Here is a 22,424-nt window from a genome sequence, read left to right on the forward strand (position 1 = left end):
GGGTACATCTGTGAGTACCTGTAAGTGATTGTGAGTGTGCTAGAGTAACCCTGGATGACAGACTTGGATAGTAGGGACTCAGTGGTGCTGACCTACGCCCTGTAGTGATTTAGTATTTGTCAAGATATCTTAGTTTGTGTACAACATCTTTTTGCCTGTCAGAGATGGACATTCTGCAAGCCAGGGAGTGAGCCTTTTCCCCGATTCCCCTGTGGCACTCATGGCTACAGTGCTTGGCCCAGACATTGTCAGATGGGTGCCAGTAGGGCATAAACGGACCAAGCGTCGGAACCTACTGGTCTGGCACCTAGAAGCAGGGCCGGCCTTGGAGGCAGCAGTGCCCCAGGCGAATTGGCGCCTCCCTGCGCGCCCCTGGTCAACAGGGGGAGAGGTGGACGGGTGAGGGGGGAGTGCAGGAGCACCAAATTTATTTTGTCCCTCCCTGCTCCGGCACCTCGCAGGGGGATAATCACTGGAATAGGATGCTCATGCATGAGCGCCCTATTCCAATGAAAACCTCCTTGCTCCCGCGTCGGAGCAGGAGGTAATCATCATGTGAATATGGTTTTGAGCACCCTATTGTTATTAGATGTGTCCCGCTGGCGCATTTAATTTGAATAGGGTGCCTGCCGTGTCTTCTCCCACTACGCCAGCTTGGGGGAGCCCTTAAAAGACCCCCGAGCTGGCATGACAAGGGGCTAGTGGCGCCCCGGGTGGTCGCCTGGCCTGCCCTGCCGTAAGGCCGGCTCTGCCTAAAAGGCTCCTTTGATGAGACTCACCCAGCTGCAGTGCGTGAGGTTGTTAAAAGGGAGAAAGGGAACTCCACAATTATCCAGTGGGAGTCCTACATGTGATTCCTGAAGATTGTGTATGTGACAAAGAAGAAGTGGCAGGAATAGCAAGTGACCCTAGAGAGGAAGCTAGAACAGCCTAATCTAGAGAAAATGAGAAAGGACTCCAGTTATGGGTGTGACCCTCGCCTGTTCCTAGTCTTGCCCCCAGTGACCCATTCTGCCCCAGAGGATGTCCTAGATTTTTCTGCGCTTGCTCCCCCACCTGGCTGTTCGTCCTAATTCCTGCCCCTTGGTTGTACGCCCCTGCTGCATCAGCCCCTCTATTGTCACCCTTTGGGGGCCAGTATGGGGCTTCTAGAGGACAGCACAAATTTAGTGGGGGAGGAAGAAGAGAAATCATTCACCACTCCCAGATGCCCCCTCTGGGGCTAACTGAGCACTTGTACATGGCATGTCCTAAGCCAGTATCCACCCCCAATCCCGTGCCCATCCCAGTTAGGTAACCACGTGCATCAGGACCAGTGTGCCTATTGTAAGGAATGGGGCCACTGGAAGAACCTCTGTCCTCAGCTGATTTAGCAGAACAAGGCCACAGCCCTCTCTGCTCAGAGCAAATGGCAGCTCCCTGCACCATGCATGCCTGGTCAAATTTGCCTCCCCGCTCAGCTTAGACCCACAAGATCACAATGCGGTTTGTGGACCAGAACCACAGCCTGGACACCCCCAGGCCGGATCCCAGACCAATGCTTCATCTGCCAGCCAGTAGTAAAAATAGCCAGGGTGCCTCTTCTGGCACCGCCTTGGAACCCTGGCCCCCGCAGGTAGGCCAGAGTCCCTTTCAGTTCCCTCAAGCTTGATGGGAACTGGACCCAGACGATGTACCCCTGGCACCCCAAATCATCGCCCTGACTATCCCATTCCCATCCAGTGGCCCCTATGTGACAGTACAGGTAGGATAAGAGCATGCCAGAATGCTGGTGGACACAGAAGCCACCTTCGGCACAGTGAGGCTGGGGGAGTTCCTGGATGCCCCAGTGTTTGGTTGGACAGAGCTGTAGTAATGGAGGACATCCCATCTAAGTTTCCTGTATCATTGTGGTGCACTGTGTCCTCTGGCCCACTACAGCACTCTACTTGACCCTGTTGCAGCTGCCCTAACCTCTTGTCTGCGCACTGTTGCAAGTTCTGTGTCCCTGATCCATTTGACCCCGTTCTCCTGTACAAGGTCCTGTAGCAAAACTGACACCATTGCTACACATTGCAGGCTATCCTAGGGATAAACTAGGACACAAAGCTTGGGGAAAGAAAAAGGAGGAATGGGGAGTTAGAAGCTTGTGAAAGTGTGCGCACAGACAGGACTAAGTTGGCCAGACACATTGCTCCTTGTCCTCATGTACATGAGGTATGCCCAGCTGCTTTGCTGGACTCTCTCCATTTGAGATCATGATGGCAAGAAGAATGCGCCTGCCAGCTGCAGCTCCTGCCTCTGTGACCAGGTTGCTTTTGGCACTGACTGATGATTCAGTCCTGGCATATTTAAAACACCTTACTTCAGTCATGAGACCGATCTACTGCCAGACCAGCGAGGCACAACCTGTGCCAGGCCAGACGAGATTCAGTTTAGTGCAGAAGGGAGAGCTAGGGCACAGCACCCCAGAGCACGGACTATTTCTCCCCCCCCCCACCCCCCCGCCCCAAAGAATCTATCCTCAGCAACCCTGCCGGCATGGGAACAGTCTATCAGATATTTTCTTGGACCGTGTCCCCTTGAACTATGATTTTATTGGACCTTAGTATTTTGACAGTGAACATTTTAGCATTTTTTTTCAACTTTAATATTTTTATATTTTTATTTTATTTCTGTGTATTAATGATTTCTTTTATTTTATAATTCTTTTTCTCTTAATGCTGGATTGTTTTAGAATGTTAATTCTTTTTGCATTTTCAATTTTTTTAATATTTTATATTGATTTTTTTAATGCATTTAAAATGTTAATATGTTATATATTTGTTTCTCTTTCCTTGTAACTTGGGATTTTGTTTCAAGGTTTCTCTTTTGGAAGCAGATATCTTTCAATTTTTCCTTTTTGCATTTGTTAGCTGCGATATTTGGAGTATTATATGTTTGGCGTCTGTCCTCCATTTCAGTAGCAACCGATCTGCTTTTGAATGTCATCTAGTATCTTAATGTAACCATCATACGGGTACAGTGTACCAAGCTCGTTCTGTTATAAGTGTATTTTATTTAACATTTTCTGTTCCAGCTTACCAGACTTGCCTTTAATCATTCATTTTTGCACTATGCCATCGTCCTGTCTTTATGTACCAGCTTTGAGTTCTTTCAAGCTTGCTCTCTTGTGAGATCTCTGCTTCCCCATACATCTAGTCAACTTTTCATCTGCTTCGCGAAGGACTTGGAGGACACAGAGACACAGTCTCATGAGCACACACTCTGCTCCAACCGGTTATTCTTGGTCCCTAAAGCTAATCCGTAATGTCTGCCATCAGCCAGTTAATCTTCCAATCCTCCAGATCTGCCATTTGGTTGCCCACAAACTAAATCAAACCTACTGCTTGGTTTGTGCCCATATGCCTCCCCATCAGGGCGTAGAGTTCCCGCTCCAAGCCGTGCCTGCCAGCATCTCTGAACTATTCCTATGCCATCCCGAGAAGCCCAGTGCACATCTGGAAAAAGTGTCTCTAATGGTGCAGTACAAGGCCACTAGCCCTGTATGCTTCGAGTGGGAAGGTTAAGGGGCAGAAAATGTGGGCACCATCACCAGATACCAGTCCACGTTGCTCCGGTCTCACGAATGCCCCTGGCTATGCAGCAAACTGGACATCCTCTCCCTGTGAGACCGCGTTCTACCTTACATTGCCTGCCAGGTATGGAAGATACCCTTGCCTGAGTGCGGGATAACAGACACCTGGTTGGCACCTGAAGGACTCTTCTAGATCTGCAGTAGCAAGAATTACAAGCAGCTGCCTAAAGTCTGGAGCGGCAGATGCGCCCTGGGCCATGTTCAGGCAAAATACAAAATGCTGTTACCTACAACAAGCCCATGACCTAATGAACACCTACACTCCTCTGATGGATGCACAGCTGTATGGCACGCATTAATACCCTTGGTGGGTGTCATGCGAGTAGGTTGGGCTAAATATAGGTTGCAAGCGATTCTGGAAGTGGTGGCAAATAAAACGGCTGTCTCATTGTGAACATTGGCCACCGAGCAGAAGGAGCTGGGAAGGAGAAATTACTTATCGTAATTTATACGGATTCATCTCTCGCAGATTCCTTATCTGATGGCTTTTCCATCCAGTTTCGATGTTTCAGAATTTTTTTCAACAGGGCGTAGTGGACCTCGACTCGATCGTCACTCCATCTTGCTCGGTACTCGATTGTCGGCTTCGGAAGCGACATCAGGAGTCGTATTTAAACTGTCACTGCGCCCCATACCTCAGTTTCCCCTTTTTTCTGAGCCTGTCAGGCTCCATATGAAAACCGAGATAACGGGCTAATAAGCCCACAAAAAATGTAAATGACCATAAACCTCCGAAGGAGGAAGAACTTGTGACAGGCAATAGGTAGCGTCGGACTAGATTTATTTAAATATTTTTGGAAGAAACATGTGGCAAGAAAGACAATTACCATCACCAAGCCTCTGTTAAAAGAAAAGGTACGCACCAACCATCGACTTTCTGAGCAGGGATGGATTGATGGAAGATGAGGAATCTGCAGAGAAGAATCCATAGAATGAACATTACGGTAAGGCACCATAGAATGAACATTACGGTAAGGCATTTCTCCTTCAATGGATTGCTTTTCTCCTGAAGTTTCCTCATCTGATAGACTCCTAAAGCAGTAGATGAAGGAGGCGGGCAGAAAGTGATACCAAGAAGTTTTGCAGCGCTGCCCTGCAAAACGCGCATCAGCAGTACGAGACACATCCAGACTGTAGTGCTTTGCAAAGGTATGCAGGGATGGAATGCTGCAGTGCGACAAATCTCACGGACAGGGGCTCCCCTCTGCCAAGCTGTTGATGCTGAGACTCTCCTTGCCGAATGTACCCTGATACCTGCTGGTAATTCCTTCCCAGCGGACTGGTAGCATTCATCTATTGTCATGATCCCAGTCAGAAAACATAGTCTTTACTCAGACACTCAGGATAGGCAGAACACATTGCATCAATCAGGTCAAAGGTGGGTTAGCCTGGCACATATGGCATTTAAACCATTTACAGCATCCAATCCCATAGACTTCGATGGGTTTCAATAGTAATTCAATACTCTTAAGATGGGCGCCCGGAGGATCCATTTACAAGCAGCAGCACAGGACTATTCATTTGTCAGAAGGAGCTACTTAAGCCCCGGCTCCGCTGGAAAGCGTGCTTCGCGTCCGCTCCGCTGACAGCGGTGTAACGCTACCGGCGAATTCTCCTCACAGTATCGAAAGAAACCAAAGAGAAGAGAAATATTAGTTCTTGTGACAATTAAAGAAGCATCACAGACCACAGATAAGACTTACCTGACAGAGGTTTTCCTCTGACGCCATTTTCGTTAATTATTTCTTCGTTCGCAGCATCTCCTCAGTCGGACGTTTTCACTAGCAGCCGCAGCATCTTCCGAAGGTCTTCCGTCAGCGTTCCGAAACCCTGCAGAAAACAAAAAAGGTATTTAATTACAAAAACGAACCTTACAGACTAATAGAGAAGACGTTTTTCAATGCGCTTACGTACCTGAAGCTTTCATCAAGTTATCACCTCACTGCGCTCCCCTTTTGAAGGTTGTATTTACTCTGAATTTGCCGAACTTACGTTTTAACCTTTTCTCATCCTGAGTAATGCCGCAGCCATCCCACATCCATAATTCCTTCTTCATAAAGAAATCTTTTAAAGCGTGCATAGTTTGTCCTCAGCGCTCCACATCCCTACAATCTGCAAAAAGAGAAAAGTAATTAGCATGAGAAATCTCTCCAACGTAGGAATCATTTAAAACTCTTAAGGACTACAGTGTCTTCATCTGCTCACCTCCCTAAAGACTGATTCCTAAATAGAACTATCGAGTTCTTCAGCATGCCAAGTTTGGCAATTTTTTTACCATCTCAACACGCCCCTGTTGAAAACAGGGTGGAGAGCTCCATAATTACAAAACACAAGTGAGAAGGGAATTTAGTACCAGAGTTAGAGGGGAGTATGTGTTTAGGTGTATACACACCTCGTCTAGTAGTTATCACAGTTAATAGTTTTTTTATAGCATATCTATTGTTGTTATCTGTTTGTCCTAACAGAAAAAGAATCCTAAAGGCTTCAAGGTATCGGGTCTACTGGCTGAAGGGGTATTACGCTCCCGAGGAGTCCAGGTAAGTGTTAAATCTATGCAGATAATTATCCATCTGGACAAAGTCTGCAAGGTTATGGGCAGGCCTAACAGGCTGTCCTGGCAATATATGAACTCAACGGCCTCTTCAGGTCTAGGCGATGTAACCTTTCCTACTGCTTAGAAGGATGGTGGAGGAGGGTAGAAGACCGTAAGGTCGATGGATTGCGACAGGTGAAATTCTGAGACTACCTTGGGGAGGAAGCCAGGCATCACCTTAAGTTAAAGTTTCTCCCCGAAAAATGCAGGAAAGGTGGCTTATAGCATAAGGCCTGTATTTCACTCACCCGCCTTGGCAGATGTAATAGCCACCAAGAAGGCTGTTTTCAAAGAGAGAAGCCATAAGGGACAAGTGCATAGGCTGAAAGGCAGCCGCCATCAGAAATGTCAGAACCAGATTAAGGTCCCAATCTGGGACAACAAAGGGAGTTGGTGGAAACTTATTTACAAGGCCTTTCAGGAATTGTGCCATTACCGGAATCATAAAAAATTAACCTTGATCCGGGGATCTTTTAAACACAGACACGGCCGCCAAATATCCTTTGACTGTGGTGGCCTCAAGGGCCTGCAGAGGCCAGTGACCGAACGAACTCCATCACTGTAATGGTTGGGCAAGAAATGGGGTCAATCTTGCGTTCCCTGAACCTCGCCTCAAATCTTCATCTGCACACCTACAAACATCTTGTAGATGGCTTGCGTGCAGCCAGCAACACCTCAAGTACATCCTCAGAGGTCCCAGTCATCTCATATCCTGTCAAGAGCCACTCATGTAGGTTGGGGGATCCAACCGGGTTAGAAGTTCCAGACGTCAAGGCAACCATTGGGGTGGACAGATTGACAAGATCCAAGAGGTCAGAGTACCACGTTCTCTTCGCCCAGTCCAGGCCAATCAAGATCATGGTCGCTCAAAACCTCGTCAACCTTCGGAGAACCCATGGAATGACTGGGATCGGAGGGAATGCTCCGGAGAGGCAAGGTCCAAATCTGTGGTGAGGCCTTCATCTAAAAGGTCGGTAAGGCCATAACCTTGTACATGCGTCACTGATGAGTGCAATCCCAGGGTGTCAATAACCCTTTCTGCCAGTGCCCTAAATTTAGAAGTATTATAAAGATAGGGCTGGTACTGCTGAAATTCGAGGTCTGGAGACGAGCCCAGACCGCTGGCGTCCTGGAGGCCTTGAGCCAGTTGCACAAGCTGATTATGGTTGTCAAAATAATCCACCCCTCCTGAACCCAAGTAAATCGGGTCGACATCCGCCTGGTCATCAGCGTCATGGTCATTGAAGATACCTGCCATAGTATCTAAAAGATTTAGACCAGGGTTGTGGGGGTGAAAGTTTTTCGACAACAGTCGAGAGTTTGTCTCTCGGTGCTGATATGGTGGATTGAGGTGTCGATTGGGATCGAGATGCTGTAGCGTCAACATACTTGGATGCAGAGGGAGGATCCGGCTTCCATTGGAACTCTTTTGGTGTTGCTAGATTTATCAGCGCCAACATTGTCTGTACCGGGGCACTAGAGGGGGGTTGGGTATACCGAGCGCTGCTCTTGGCTCCGAAGCCTGCTGCCTGGGAGGGTTAGCCGCACGACTATAGCATGCTTCTTGAACATTTCAAGCATCGAGCATTTTAAATCCTCCCACTCTTGGCGGGTTGTAGGCCCAGCCCATGGTTTAGCTTTTTCCATCGACGACTCATAGTCCTGACAATGGTTGACGCCTTTTCTTCTTTCGGGATAAGGAAGCGTGTCCTTCGAGTGGGACCATTTCTTCTTCCACCTATGTTCTTTCTCTGGGGTATGCCCCTCAGTTTCAGCCTCCGGAGACCGTACCGTCGACTGCGCCGACGATCTTAAAGGCGGTCGACCCAGAGCGAGTTTTGGAGCGATTGAGCTGCAAAACTCGCTCTGGGTCAACCGCCTTCAAGATCGCCGGCACAGTCGATTGGTTTGGTCTCCGGAGGCCAAAACTGAGGTTGCATTTTGGCACACGACTGACAAGTCAGTCCCGTGACCTGTGCTGAGGCACCAGAGACACAACTCGTGTGGATCAGTGAAGGACATCTTGGTGCCACAATCAGAACACCATTTGAAACCTGATACCCGAGCGACCGACATCCCGTGTTGAGGATTTTGGAAATATTAAAGTTTTCGGACGAAAACATTGAGAAAGTCGATTCTCTGTCTTCCCAAGCAGAGTCTTTTGGCACAGATAAAAGGAGCGGAGGTTGGGGCGTAGTGACATGATAATTATACAACGCCTGACGACATGTCCGGAGCTGGCGACCAGACGCCGAGCAAGACGGATCGATGGTCTGGTTGAGGTCCACTAACACCCTCTATCAAAATAAAATCTCAGAATCAGCAGAGCAGGAGGGAATATCTATCAGATGAGGAATCTGCGGGAGCAAGGCAATCTATTGAAACATGCCTTGCTGCAGAGCCCAGTGCCACAAGGCATGGACCTCTTTGGAAAGCTGTGGGGACCTTGTTCCTCCTTGCTTGCAGACATAAAACATGGACGTTGTGTTGTCAGTGTAAATACTTACCACCCTCCGATTCAGAAGGGGGAAGAAAATACTTCAGGGCCCAGAAAATTGCTCATAGCTACGGCAGGTTGATATGCTGGCTCTTTTCCTCCTCTGACCAAAGGTCCCTGGTGTGTAGGTCTTGACAGTAGGCACCCCAGCCCTCCAGTGAAGCATCCGGCGTGACGGTAGCCTGATGGTCTGGCAATCTGAAGAGGGTGCTCTGTACCAGGTGTTCCCTCATTGACCACCAGCAAAGGCTCTGTTTGATACTAGTGTTAGGGCAATGCGGTCAGACCAGCACCCTGAGACCTGAACCCAGCGGGCATTCAGGAATTCCTGCACCGGTCTCATGTGCAATCGGCAGTTCGAGATTAACTGGGTGCATGATAACATCCCCAGCAGGGATTTGTAGTTCCGGACTGGCGTCACTGGGGCACTGTTGAGGTTGCACACTTTGTGTAAAAGAGCTGCCACCGTTCCGTCCGAGGGTCTGGCTGTGCAGCTTTGGGTGTTGAGTCTTGCTCTGAGATAGAGTGCCTGTTGCGATGAAACCAGGCACGACTTTGGGAAGTTGATGGAGAAACCCAGTTGCTGTAGAATCCCGGATGGTGGTGGCGGTATTACTTTCTGTCAGTGGATAGGAGGGGGACTCACTAAGCAGTCATGTATATACGGGTAGACGTGGCCCCCCCTGCCGCATGTGTCTCACCACTGGTGCAAGGCACTTGGTAAACACTCCCGGAGCAGACCGCAGGCCGAATGGAAGGGCTTTGAACTGATAATGTACTCCTGATACCACGAAGCGTAGGTATCGCCGGTGTGAGAGACGAATAAGGAAGTGAAAGAGGCGTCCTCGAGATCGAGGGATGCCAATAAATATCCTTGTTGTAGCTGGGACAACACCTGCTGTAGCGTGACCATGCGGAATGTTTGCGCCTTTAGGAAGTTGTTGAGCAATTTTGGGTCTAAGATGGGTCTCCAACCTCCTGTCTCGTGCAGTGATTTATTTCCTTACCAGGAAGTAGCAGGAGTAGACTCCTGTGTGCCAACTCATCCCTTGGAACCTTCTCCACTATGCCCTTCTGCTGCAGTCTTTCTGGTTGTTGTGTGTGATGCATGTCCAGTGGATAGTCCACGAGTTATAGCGAGTGGCCTTGCTGGAGGAGGGATAGCACCCATTTGTCGGTTGTGATGTATGTCCATTCTTTGATCAACTTCGACAGTCGTCTTTCAACTGGGGTGCTGAAGTGGGAGGCTTGACCCAGGGCTGGTCATGCTTGCTTTCCGGACTGGTTCCTTGATTGGGCTGAGCCACGGCATCGCTGTGAACCCCTGTAAGACTGAGACCTTTTCCTGTCCTGGTCCCCTGAAGACCGTAATGGCATGGTCTGACGCCAACTAGCCTTCATGGAAGATGTCCAAGGCCTCTTGCTTCTTGTCAGCTGGTAGGAACTCCAGCAAGGAACCCAACTTGTACCACAGCTCGTGATTGTAACGTGCGAGTATGGCCATCGCATTTGCCGCCCTGATAGTCAGGGCTGCGGTGGTGATTATTTTCTTACCGAAGGTGTCTAGGTGTTTTCCTTCTTTGTCTGGGGGACAGATTTGGATGAGGATACATTAGCTGACCTTATCCTGGCCGCAGCCGAGACAACTGAGTCTGGCATGGTTTGAGTGCAGAGGCAGGAGGCAACGCTCTCTGGGGCTCTGTATTTTTTTGTCAAACTGGTCGGTTATCGCTGGGGCAGTTGCAGGATGTCCTAAGGTGATCAGGCCATAGTCCCAGAAGTCTTCCAACAGCGGGATAGACATGACGGATTTCCTGCGCTGCTATCTGTACTGGTACAGCACATTCTCCTTTCGCTGTTCCTCCGGCGCATGGCCGAACATCGTGCCCACCCTGGAGAGCATGGAAGGCCCCCACCTCATGGGGGGGGGGAGGGGCAAGAGTCTCTGAGTGGAATGTTATCTGGTTCCCCATTAGCTGCAATGACCTTTTCAAATTCATCAGTTTGGGTCGGGTCCGTGGAGTCCCCATCGTCCGGGTCTGTGCCTGTCCCAGTATCTGCAGCGCTGACTGGTTCTTATTGGTGGTTACCCCTCTTGCGGGGCGAGGGGGTGTCTCCAATCTCCCTAGAAGGGCCAGGGATATCCGTGCAAGGTTATCTGACTAGCGCTGTAACCAGGGCTGGTGCAGGCAGACATTGTTGCAAGGTTGCCACCAAAGTGTTAAGAGTAGATAAAATGTCCAGTGACATGTCTCTTTCTGTAGGAGGAGTGATGGCTTACCCTGAATGCAGAGGGGGTAAAGGTGGTAGCCTGATCTGGCTTACCACACCCCGCTTTCTGGTAGGCGATGTCCTGTATTCAGGTGAGAACGGCAATTATATGATGGCCTCCTCCTCCTCTTCTTCCTACGCCTCCGATTGGGATAGAGCTGGCTCTGACACGCAACGATACCACCCGGTAGCAAGAAAACCCTAAGGTTAGGGAAATATGCCGTTGACAGGCAGTCCATGCAGACAGTGTGCTGGTCTCGGAAACGCCACTGACGGTGGCCTTAGTAATAATAGCTTGGTGGTCATGTTTGTGCGTCGATGGTGACGTTGACGAGGGGAGAGTCAACAAGTGTGTGACAGCTGTGGACGCGGATGTCATCAGTGAGATCCTCGTGGTCTTTGGTGTGTTCGGGGACGACGTGATGGTCTTAACCAATGACTGTTTAGTTGACAACGAGGTAGTCGTGGTCACTGACGGCTTTGTTGATGGCTATGATGAGGTAGTCGTGGCCGTAGACTGTTTCATTGATGGTCGCTGTGAGATATTCGTGGTCATAGGTGTAGACTGTTTCGTTAACAGGGTGTGGGACGGTGTGGACGGCCTCAGGGTAGATGACCTGGAGTGCGGCTTGGTCATCAATGACGACGTCCCTGTTGTCGATTCCGACAATAAGCTTGTTTCGACCTCGAGGGTGAAGTGGCCACTAGATTTTGATGTGGACTTAGGGGACGTTAGTTCCTGGGGCGCTGGAAAGCGCTTCGGCTCTCGTCCCCTGTCGGTACCCCTTGGGCACTGACTTTTGGTGAAAATTGGTCCTTGTGCAAGGATTTGGGGTTGTCGCATGAGGTATCCTTATGCCTCTTCTTGCTAGAGGTCTGGACTTCATGCGACTTAGAGCTCTTGCTAGAGGTGGTTTGCTGAGCCATCCTGCCCTAACGAAGCATGACTCTGTACTGAAGCAGAGTCAGAGGCCCCACCAGCGTCCTCGAGCCACATGACGAGATGGCAGTGACGATCCCTCAGTGTTTTGTTGAACGACTGGCAGATTTCGCAGTCCTGGATGACATGGTGAGGATGAAGGCAGTAGAGGCAGTCGTCATGGTGATCCTCTACATAGACTTTCTTCAGTCCACAGTGGGCACAGGCCTTGAACAGGCTTTTCCTTGTGGATTCCGCCATGAGGTTGGCTCAACTACGCCGGTGAAGCTTCATCAAAGAATACCGGCAGCGGGGATAGTCAACAGAGCTGCGCTGTTGCCACCAAAGCCGGTCATTGATTAGATGTCGAAAAATATATATTTTGCGTGGAAAAGGTGTTACATTTCAATTTTAATCGTAGAAAAGTTGAAGAGATGATTTCTGAAGGCTCCCACCACTAACATGCAATTAATAAATCTGAAGAGGGCTGACGGGAGGAGCTAAAGGAGGTGTTACTGTTGGCTGTGGGCAGTATGACCCAAAATGACTATGATGGAGCAAAAAAGTGACAAAGTTTTCAGTTAAAGTTTAAACTTCTCTGTTACTGAGGATTCCCAACCTGACAGGAATATTCACAGCTTGTGATTCCCAGCCTGACAGGAATATTCACAGCTTGTGAATCTATGAAAGATCCAATACTGGAGAAGACTGTATTTTCCACCTTGCACTGCATATCACTGTATATTTGTTGAACTGTTTATGCTCGCTGTTTATTTCTGTCAAGTGCTTGCATGTTCCCCAGTGGCTGTATTTTGTTTTTGGCACCATGGACATCGCCCATCATTGATATTGTGTCATTTGTGTGTGTGAGAGAGACCCTGCCTTGCTGTGTGTACCTGTGCTGTGTTTCTTCCATTGGGTTTAGTCCACTCTGTCCCCTGTACCTGTGATACGTCGGGGTGGTTTGTGGGATTCTTCCAGCCCTGGCAAAGGACTCCAAAAAACAGTTAAACCTGTTCCCTACCCAGCTACCAGAATTCCAGAGCTAACAATCTGGTTTGACCTTTTTACCCACTTGTCCTACCCTGAGTCCTGCAAAACAAGTTCCACTTGTGTCCATCATAGTGGTGGATGCGCTCTGAAAAGCCACTTGTACCACACCCTGTAATTATCGTGCAAGTTACAAAGCTAGCTAGCTCTTGACCCTTGCGCCTTTTCTGTGAACTTTCTCTATTTTGCAGTCCAGCAATTCATCTCCGCTTGGGACCCCAACTACCAGGCACTCTAATTTCAACTCCCCTGACCAAGGAATCACACAGAATACCTGAAAATGTTTGTCTAGCCCAGCATCCCATCTCCCCTAGAAAGCAAACAAAACGTGTCCTGGTGACATCCAAACAAACACCTGCCTAGGTTGGAGGGGGGACACTGGCCCTGTAGGGGGTAGAGCGGCAAAACGTTCCTGGTAACAGCTAAACATACACTTGTCACGGTGAGAGGCTGGCCCTGGAGTGGGCAGGAACAACAGCTTTAAATAAGCCTGTGGCTAAAGGACTGGGATAGTTCTTTCTTGGTTGCTGGCGGTGGTGTGCTGATGGGCGGGGGCAGCTGGGCTCTAGAGGCCCCTTTCACGGGTACCCTGTCTTCCATCTCGATCCTTCCCCTCCTTTCCTCCTCAAACTGCTCTAGATTTCCACCAGTAGGGCTCCTGGTCTGTCTGCCTCCTTCCGTCTCTCCCTTTCTGTGTCTCTGTGCCTGTCCCCTCTCCTTGTGTCTCTCTCCCTCTGTGTCTCTCTCTGTGCCTGCCCCTCTCTCTGTTTTTCCCCCTCACCATCTCTATCGGCCCTCTACTCCTTCTGCAACTCTCTCTCTAACCCTCCTCTTTGTCACTTGGGGTCCTGTCTCTCCCCTTTTATTCAAGGGTACTCCCCGGGTTCCCTGTCAGTGGGTGTGCCTAGCTAGTATGTCTCCCATCAATGCCCCACCTTCTGACCGCAGACCAGTGCAGGCAATCACCTGTGTCCAGTGTGTCTAATTTATCCTGCTGACAATGCGTTTACTCTTTCTGTAATACATCGGTTTCTGGTTTCTGCAAAGACTTTGGTGCCCTTATTGTGTTCCCACTTTTCAGTGCAGCCTGCCTGTTATTGACAGAGGGGGCAGTCTGTCTGCCTTCACAACACACACCAACTGTGACTCCCTGTTCCAAAACTGTGGCCCTGACTGGGGTCTCCCACAAGGCATCCCCCATTTTGGGTTGCCTCCCACATCCACACAACCACTGCACCACGCCAAGCCCTAAAATGTATCTACACACTACTTAATCCGCCCTAGCCGCACACATACCGAGTTCACCCATGCACTATTTACTACACTACTCTCTCCACTGACCTGGACTACGGTCACTGAGGGCGTTCAACCCACAGCACTTTGGAATCATACCAATGGTAAAAGGCGCTATGCAAATGCCCAATAACATAACATAACAACATAAATGTCTTAGTTGACTGAAAAGTAAAAAAGAAAATTGTTCATATATTTTAGAGTGGAAACTGGTAGGCACGAGTACAGTAGGAAGACAATTATATATGTCAGTTATTTCAGAAATGCCTTTGCTTGTTTGTCATTTTCATTGTGACATTGCTTCCAAATTACCACAGGACCCTGAACCCGCAGAAGTGAGTCCATCTGAAGGACCGATGGCTGGAGGGACGGAGCTTTCGATCACGGGTACCAAACTTGTGACCGGTTCTGAGAAAGATGTTCAAGTCGAAGTCGGTGGGGTGCCATGTAAAATGTAAGTGCCCTAATTAGAGATATTGCTCCTATGTTCTACTTTGCAACACCAGACATTTATTTATGGCTGCTCTTGTTTTACTTTGTATGATAACGCTCTATGTAGCAAGTTAAGTGAAGTTCAAGCCAGGTGCAGCTTCTTTAGACGTTAGTAATGCCTGCATTACGGTTTTCTGCATGGCTTTATGCCTCGATGTGACATTTATTGTATATAGCATTTTCTATAGTGTGCATAAGTCCTGCAGAATGTTAAAAATGATTTACAATGATGTCCAAAAAATGATCTCTGGATTCTGGATAATCTCACTTTCAAGTAATCCCAAAACAGCGAAAGGTATAATGATCAGGGGATGTCCTTCTTTTGGCTCGAAGATCAAACAATTTGAGGATGTGGGGAAATGGAACAATTAAAGTGGCAGGAGGAGATGGTTCAAGCAGTCCAGATATGACCTTTTGTCTTAGTTTGTAAGGTAACCTGACTGGCCAATCTTTTCTTCAGACATATCGGTAGCGACCGGGGCGAAAGAGGGGGGGCGTTTAGGGTTATTCTTATGAGGCCTGTCTGTAGGGTATTTTTTCATGCCATAATCCTTGTATGGGATATCATTTCAGATGGATTTAAGTGGTGAGGCAACTGAGGAGATGACCTTAGATAGGACCTTACAAGTGTAGCTGAAGTCTGACAGGGAGAATTTGGTGGGAGGTTGAAAAACATGTCTTCCCAGGCTAACGCATAAGTGTAACTCGCCCATATGCCATGGGTAGGAGACAGTGAGTTGGAAGTGGAGGGGGACAAAGGGAAAGATAGCACAGTGTTTATTGCCCTGGAGTGAGTGGGTGCTGGCCTTAAATAAGGAAGCTTAACTCACGAGGCTAACCTATTTGTGGACCACTCCCTGAACTGCGAATCTTATGAAGTAAAGAGACGTTGTACATGTTGGCTTGGGGTTCAGCAGTTGGGGTAGTGGTAGAAACTGGGCAGAGACTGGGTGGTGTGAAAGCTTCATTTTTTAAAATACTTCTGTAATTGAGTTTGGAATGGAGAAGTCTGCCACACCGCCCACAAACAAATTGTTGAAAACTGATAAAAATTTGAATAACCGTAGGCTTAGCCATGTACACATTTTGAAGTATATTTGGATTTAGGGGCCTCTCTGATTTGGGGATAACATGGTCAAAATGCATTCATAGACTACCAAGCTGCTGTGGTCGTCTCACTCCTGTAGGAGGTGGGAGGCGCAGGGTCACGGCGAAGTGCTGCACCTAAACAGGCCAGAGCCCCTGGGAAGTGTCAGGAATTAATTCAAAGGACTTCATATTTTGTTTAGGTAATGCCTCTTAAACGGTTCATCTTTCCGATGGTCAGAGTCTAACAAATTCTAGTCAGAAAAACTGGAAAATGAGCATGAAAAACCTTGTTTACTCGGCATTATGTTCCAGAATTGAGTAGGCAATGAGGGGTGCGTGTGCACACCCGCTGATTGAGAAAAGCAGAAAGCCAAGATGGTTAATGGCAAAGAGGTGATTGCCTTATTGCAGGACTGGCCTGTGTCTACTATTACGGTGCTGAGGCCCGGAATCCTGACTGGTTTTCAGGATATCCCTTCGTAATATTCATGAGGGAAAATGTGCATACATTTAGAATCGTTGCATTCAAATGTATCCCATGAATATTAATGAGGGGTATCCTGAAAACCTGGCATGGATCCGGCCCTCGAGGCCCAAAGTTGGACAACCAGTCCATAGATAATCTTTATACATTCTGGTCTGTGCATCTATCTATTGATATGAAGCAGTTCTATATTTACCTTACAGAGAAGAATAGATGGAGGAGTCTGCTCCGTAAACTAACACTTCCTGGCGGAATCACTGAACTGGTTGTACTAGAAAGACCAATTCTATATGACAATTCGGCAATAGAAATTGGTTGAGAAAATGATTACTGGCGCTGCCCCTGATCTGAACAGACTCCATCAAGCCTTGGAACCCTGTGATGAAGCAAAGTACGGGTTAATGAAGGAGAAATTACTTAACATAATGTACTTTCTATGGATTATTCTCCTGCAGATTCCTCATCTGAAAGGTATCTCAACCATCTTCGCTGCTTCAGAATGTTTTTCAACATGGTGCGTAGTATACCTCGACTCGGCCATCAATCGTAGGCTCCGGACATGACGTCATATATAAAATCTGTCACTACGCCCCATACCTTAGTTTCTCCCTTTTTTCCCCCAAGATCACCACGCTGCATAGGAAAACAGAGCGATAACAACAGGCTAATAAGCCCACAAAAAATTAAATCACTGCAAGCTTCCAAAGGAAGAAGAACTTGTATAAGACACCATAATGTGTAGTGTCAGGAAAGTTTTTTTTTCTTCTTAGTGCAGCAAAAAAACAGTTTTCACGAAGGACCATCGCCAAGTCATCCTCAAAAGAGCAGATGCAGACCAACCATCGGTTTTCTGAGTGGGAGGGAAGATGAGGAGTCTCTCCTTAAATGGACTGCTTTTCTCCCGCAGATTTCTCATCTGATAAACTCCCAAAGCAGTAGGTGAAGGAGGCGGGCAGAAAGTTAGACTAACTGGTTTTATAGCACTGCCCTGCCAAAATGTGCTTCAGTTATGCAAGCATCATCTAAACTATAGTCTTTAGTGAAAGTATGAACAGAGGACCATGTTGTCGCACAACAAATATCCCCAACAGGAATCCCCTTTGCAATGCAGTTGACACAGAGACCCCCCCTAGTCGAATGTGCCCTGATGCCTGATGGTAATTCCCTGCCTGCAGACTGGTAACACTGCGCTATGCAGAAGATGATCCAGCGGGAGTGGTGTTAATTTTGTTATTGCTATGCCTTTACGAGCTAATGAGAAGGCCATGAAGAGTTGGTCAGTTCTTCTGCACTCAGACATCCTCGCCATGTAGAAGCATAGAGCTCTTTTATGATCCAGGCGATGGAAACGATCCTTTTCCTTAGAAGGGTGCAGTTGTGGATAGAAGACCGGGATGTCTATGGACTGTGATTGGTGGAATTCAGAGACCACTTTTGGCAGAAATCCAGTTGCCACTCTGAGCGAGACTTTTTCATGAAAGAACCGCAAAAATGGCGGTTTGCAGCAGAAGGCTTGCTATTCACTCATCCGCCTAGTGGATGTCGTTGCCACAAGGAAGGCTGTCTTTAAGGAAAGGAGCTACAAAGAACAAGTGTGCATACCCTCAAAGGCAGCCGCCATCAGATATGTCAATACCAGGTTAGAATCCCAATCTGGGATAACAAAGGGAATTGGTGGAAACTTATTTATAAGGCCCTACAGGAATTGTTCATACACAAAGACTGGGGAGAGTCCCATAAGCAGCAGTGGATTGGGTTATTAAAGTAAGAAAAGACATCAGGAGTTGTGCCATCACCGGGATCGTGAAATATGACCCTTGATCCGGGAACCTCTTGAACACAGACACGGCCGCCAAATATCCTTTGACTGTGAGGACCTGAAGGCCTGCTGAGGCCAGTGACAGAAGGAACTCCATCACTGTACTGGTGGGGCAAAAAATAGGGTCAATCTCACGTTCCCTGCATCATGCCTCAAATCTTCTCCACCTGCACACGTATACAGAGCTTGTAGATGGTCTGCGTGGAGCCAGCAACACCTCACGCACCTCCTCAGAAAGGTCCCTGTCATCTTATGCTCTCTCAAGACCCACGCATGTAGATTGAGGGACTCTGGACTCGGGTGAAGCACCAAGCCTTCTGAGTGGGTTAGGAGATCCGGCTGCCGAGGCAATCGATGAGGTGGGCAGATGGTTTGATTTAGAAGATCCGGGTACCACGTCGTCCTCGCCCAGTCCGGGTCCATCGGGATCATGGTTTGCCGAAAAAAACTCTTGAGCCTCTTGAGAACCCAAGGGATGACGGGAATTGGAGGGAAGGCATAGTGGAGAGGGAAGTTCCACCCACCAGAAACGCATCCCCAAGCCTGCCCCTCGCTGGGAATTCCCTCGATCAAAACTGTCTGCACTTCCTGTTGTGCTCCGTGGCAAACAGGTCCACCGTTGGGGTACCCCAGCAAGAGAAGATCTCCTCTAGGACTTCCTGGCACATTTCCACTCGTGTGAGACCGTGCTCTGCCTGCTCAGAGCATCTGCCAAACTGTTCTCTGTCCCCGCCAGATGAACTGCTGAGACTCTGCAGAGGGGAAAGGAGTGCACGTCACCCTGCTTGTTGGGTAAGATTTTCATAGTAATGATAAATCTTCCTGACCTGGGTCAACCCCAGAACCTTTTGCGTTTACTTATGGATTATTTTTCCTTCTACCTCTGAGTGGGAACCTTTTTCCACACTCTCATACAATCTTTTACTCATTTTATGGGTGCCATTTCTAAGACTCTTTTAAAAAGTAGCCTCTCTGACAACGTTTTGGCAATAAGTGCCTATTGTTGCTGGGTGGCCCTAGGGGCTCCCCTTTTAACTTTCTCTGGCTAACCTTGTGAGAACTACAGTTCCCAATGGTAGAAAGGATCTTTGGATCACTTTTACATTTAATTGAGACCAGCAACCCCCACCTTATGTGGAGTGCTGCAGAGATACTGAATATCCCTTTCTCATTTTAAATATAACATTAATGTTACAAGGACAAACTTACCTTTAATGGCGGGTGGCAATGAACCTTTGTATTAATCTGGTGCACCTTTATCGCAAGCTGTTTGCATAACCCTGGTAAAGGCACCCACGGGTGCTCATTTTACCAAACTGGACCCCGTCTTGTTTTTAAAAAATATATATATTTTAGACATCCAGGGCAGGAAATTCCTTTGTGTGATTTTTATCTTCGGCGGGAATCCTGTGGATTCCCCGCCCAGGCTCCGAGTGTCTGTGAAGGCAGGAATCGAGGGTGGAGTCCAAAACTCTGCAGCCCTTCATCTTCTAGCCTGATTGCGAGATTCCACTTCAAACTGGGAGGCTGGCTGTTCTGAAAGGATTGTCAACCCCCCAAGTTTGAACTTTGCAAGGCTGTTTGATTGGCTGTGATCCTGCATAAAAGTCTGATCCTGGAAGCTGAAGAGGTAGTCGATCACTGGAACCAAAACCAAAGAGGAAGATGAAGAATTAGCAGTTGAAACGATTTCCAGCGACCGGAGAGCCTACTAGGTAACCATAGCCTGCTGTAGCCCTTCCTTCCAATCGACCTGAAGACTCTGAAAACGACGACCCCGAGCCTGGTGGGATTCACTAAACTAAAGAAGAACTGCATATTAAGCCATCCCACGCCATGCTGCAATCTTGCAGGGCTGCAATTCCCCAATAACCTGGGACCTCGAGCCATTGTGCGGTGCAGAGTCTTTCGATTTCTGAATCTCACTGAAACTTAGTGGGCCTCTCCAGAGGCACGGTTCCAGTCTGAAAAGTCCCCTCATCAGAGTGCCGGACTTTGCAAACAACGAGAATCCGACTGATGAAATTCTGTCTTCTGTGCTCCTGAAAACTAACAAAGGAAACCGAAAAACAAACCCCTCACCAGAGTGTGGGACTGCAGGAAGCGAAGATGATTGACCTGGTGATCCTTGTCCTTTGCTGGTGGTGCTGAAAAGGCACCAAAACCGCAGAGTGAACCATCGCGTTGCTGAAAGGAGTGCCGCAGGTCCCCCCTCGAGACACCGTCCATTGTCCTGCCTTTCGTCACCAGACCAAGGAATTGGGAGATCAGCTCCAGAGCTGCACTTCGTAGAGAAGCCAACACAAACACTTTCTTCAAACTCAATGTACTGTGGGGCAAAAAGGTATTGCTTACCTGATTCTGAGAAGTCGCTCCAGAGCATTGGAGTGCACCTAGAGGTGTCCATGGCAACCCCTTTTTACCTCTGACCCAAGCTGCTGCCTGTGTCCCCTTTACCAGTCTGTTTTTCAGTCTCCTTTGTTAGTTGTTAACATGCTACTTCAATAACTTTAGACACTGGAAGAAATCGGCAGGAACTCTTCATTATTCACGGTTTTCCAAGACTTCAAGCCCTCTCCGAACTGCCTTTAGCTAAGGTTGCGTTTTTGGACTTAAGAGACCTGCCAGGTAAGAAACCGTCTCTAGAGCCTTGAACTAAGCTCATATTGCACTAACCACTTATTTTCCCTTTAAGTGACTTTTCTATGTGTTTTCAGAGTAAACGCATTATTGTAGAACCTGTTGAAAACTGCATGAGTGTGCAATTTCCGATGATTCCCTTTCTTGCTACAACTGTAACCGAGAATAAACACAAAAGTGAAAGTGCCCTTTGAAGTGTATTACTGTATGAAGTATTTAAAGTGATTCTGGTGTAAATATAATAAATATTTATCTTATACGTGTAAGTGCTTCTTTGATGTTCCTGTCTAACTAAGATTCAGATTACTTGTGTACAGCTCACATCTTCCTCTTAAGATAAGCCTGACTGCTCTGCCACACTACCAAGGTCCTGAGATAGTACAGACTGATACTAAGTGTTGAATTTACAAACCACTGGGATAGCTTACTAAAGTCTTGCTGCCAGTAGGACTTTAGGAAAACTCCTCTTACATCATCCAAACCAATTGAAGATCTGCCCTTCAGACACACCCGAGCAGTGGTCCAATCAGAGACCACTGTTGGATGAAACTCACGCGTACACTCTAGACATACAGAAACCAGTTTGTGGACTGGGACCAGCCAGTCCCAGGCCCCTTCCTGGCTTGCAACACACATGCCCTGCACTAGCCCGTGAAAAGCACTGCTTTCCCAAGCGAAAACATGACCATAAGAGAAAATGACTTCCCTGGCACGGCAGGAAGAAGGCCAAAGAACAAAATGGACAAGTGAATGTGCATAAACCTCATGGCACAGCCATGAAGGGACACTAGCCGCAGTTAGTAACCAAACGGGGTGAACGCAAGAGAGGTTAAATAAAACACAATAAAGATAGTGAAAATGTAACTGCCGCCACCAGCTTGTCTTTAGGCTTATTTAAAAGTAACCAAAAATTCCTCTAAGTGTATTGTAGTCTAGAGTGATAGAAAAGTATCCCCATTGCACTGCATTGGAAGATGCTTTGTCTAATTTTAAAAGATACCCAAAATAGATAACCGGTCAAAAGACTACAGGAAACCTAGTTTCCCAGTACTGACAGTCTGGAGGACAAGTCAGGTAGCAAGTGAGCAAAGGGCCAGCGGGATGAAGCTGAAGTCTTCGCTTCACTACAAAAAGTGAGCACATGGTGTAAAAGCAAAACGTTTGAGATGTCCTTAGAATATGGAGGAAAAGTTGCTCCAGATTGCCTAACAGACGCCATACAAGTTGATGATTCAGAACATTGTTGGAACATGTTAGGCAAGATGTCTGTTTTTGCAACTTTCCCTCCACAGTTTCCTATGGAACCCTATTGTATTCGCTCTTTTTTTTATTCTGACCCAACTTCAGCTTCACTTACCTGGCCTTTTGCCCATTGTTATGGGGAAACTGATCACTCCATCAGACTACCTGTATTGTGAAACATTGTTAAACCTTTTAATTCTTGTACTTTATTTTAACACATGTTTTCATTAACATTTATATTAACAAACAAAATACCGAACTGGCCCCTCCTCCCTCCCTGCCCCCCAAAGTCCCATCCAAACACCCAAAATGAACATTCCTTGTTCCTTGTTTGCGCTTATTCCTTGGGCTGGAATTTTGTTTACTTCTGTTTGTCCCTAAAGACAAGCTGGTGGTTGCAGTTACATTTTTACTGTTTT

The 22,424-nt window shown here is 47.7% G+C and overlaps 1 protein-coding gene across 3 annotated transcripts in view; it reads left to right on the top strand.

Moving 5' to 3' along the window:
- The window catches only part of PLXNB2 (plexin B2), a 775,326-nt gene that overhangs the window by 569,247 nt on the left and 183,655 nt on the right, over positions 1-22,424 (top strand). For all 3 annotated transcript variants that reach the window (XM_069627846.1, XM_069627845.1, XM_069627847.1), the window contains one exon: positions 14,557-14,693. In XM_069627846.1, the coding sequence (XP_069483947.1) occupies positions 14,557-14,693 (137 nt within the window). The remainder of the gene's footprint in view (positions 1-14,556; positions 14,694-22,424) is intronic.

This window comes from Ambystoma mexicanum, chromosome 12, assembly GCF_040938575.1.
Source record: "Ambystoma mexicanum isolate Mex_15411 chromosome 12, UKY_AmexF1_1, whole genome shotgun sequence".
Taxonomy (NCBI): domain Eukaryota; kingdom Metazoa; phylum Chordata; class Amphibia; order Caudata; family Ambystomatidae; genus Ambystoma; species Ambystoma mexicanum.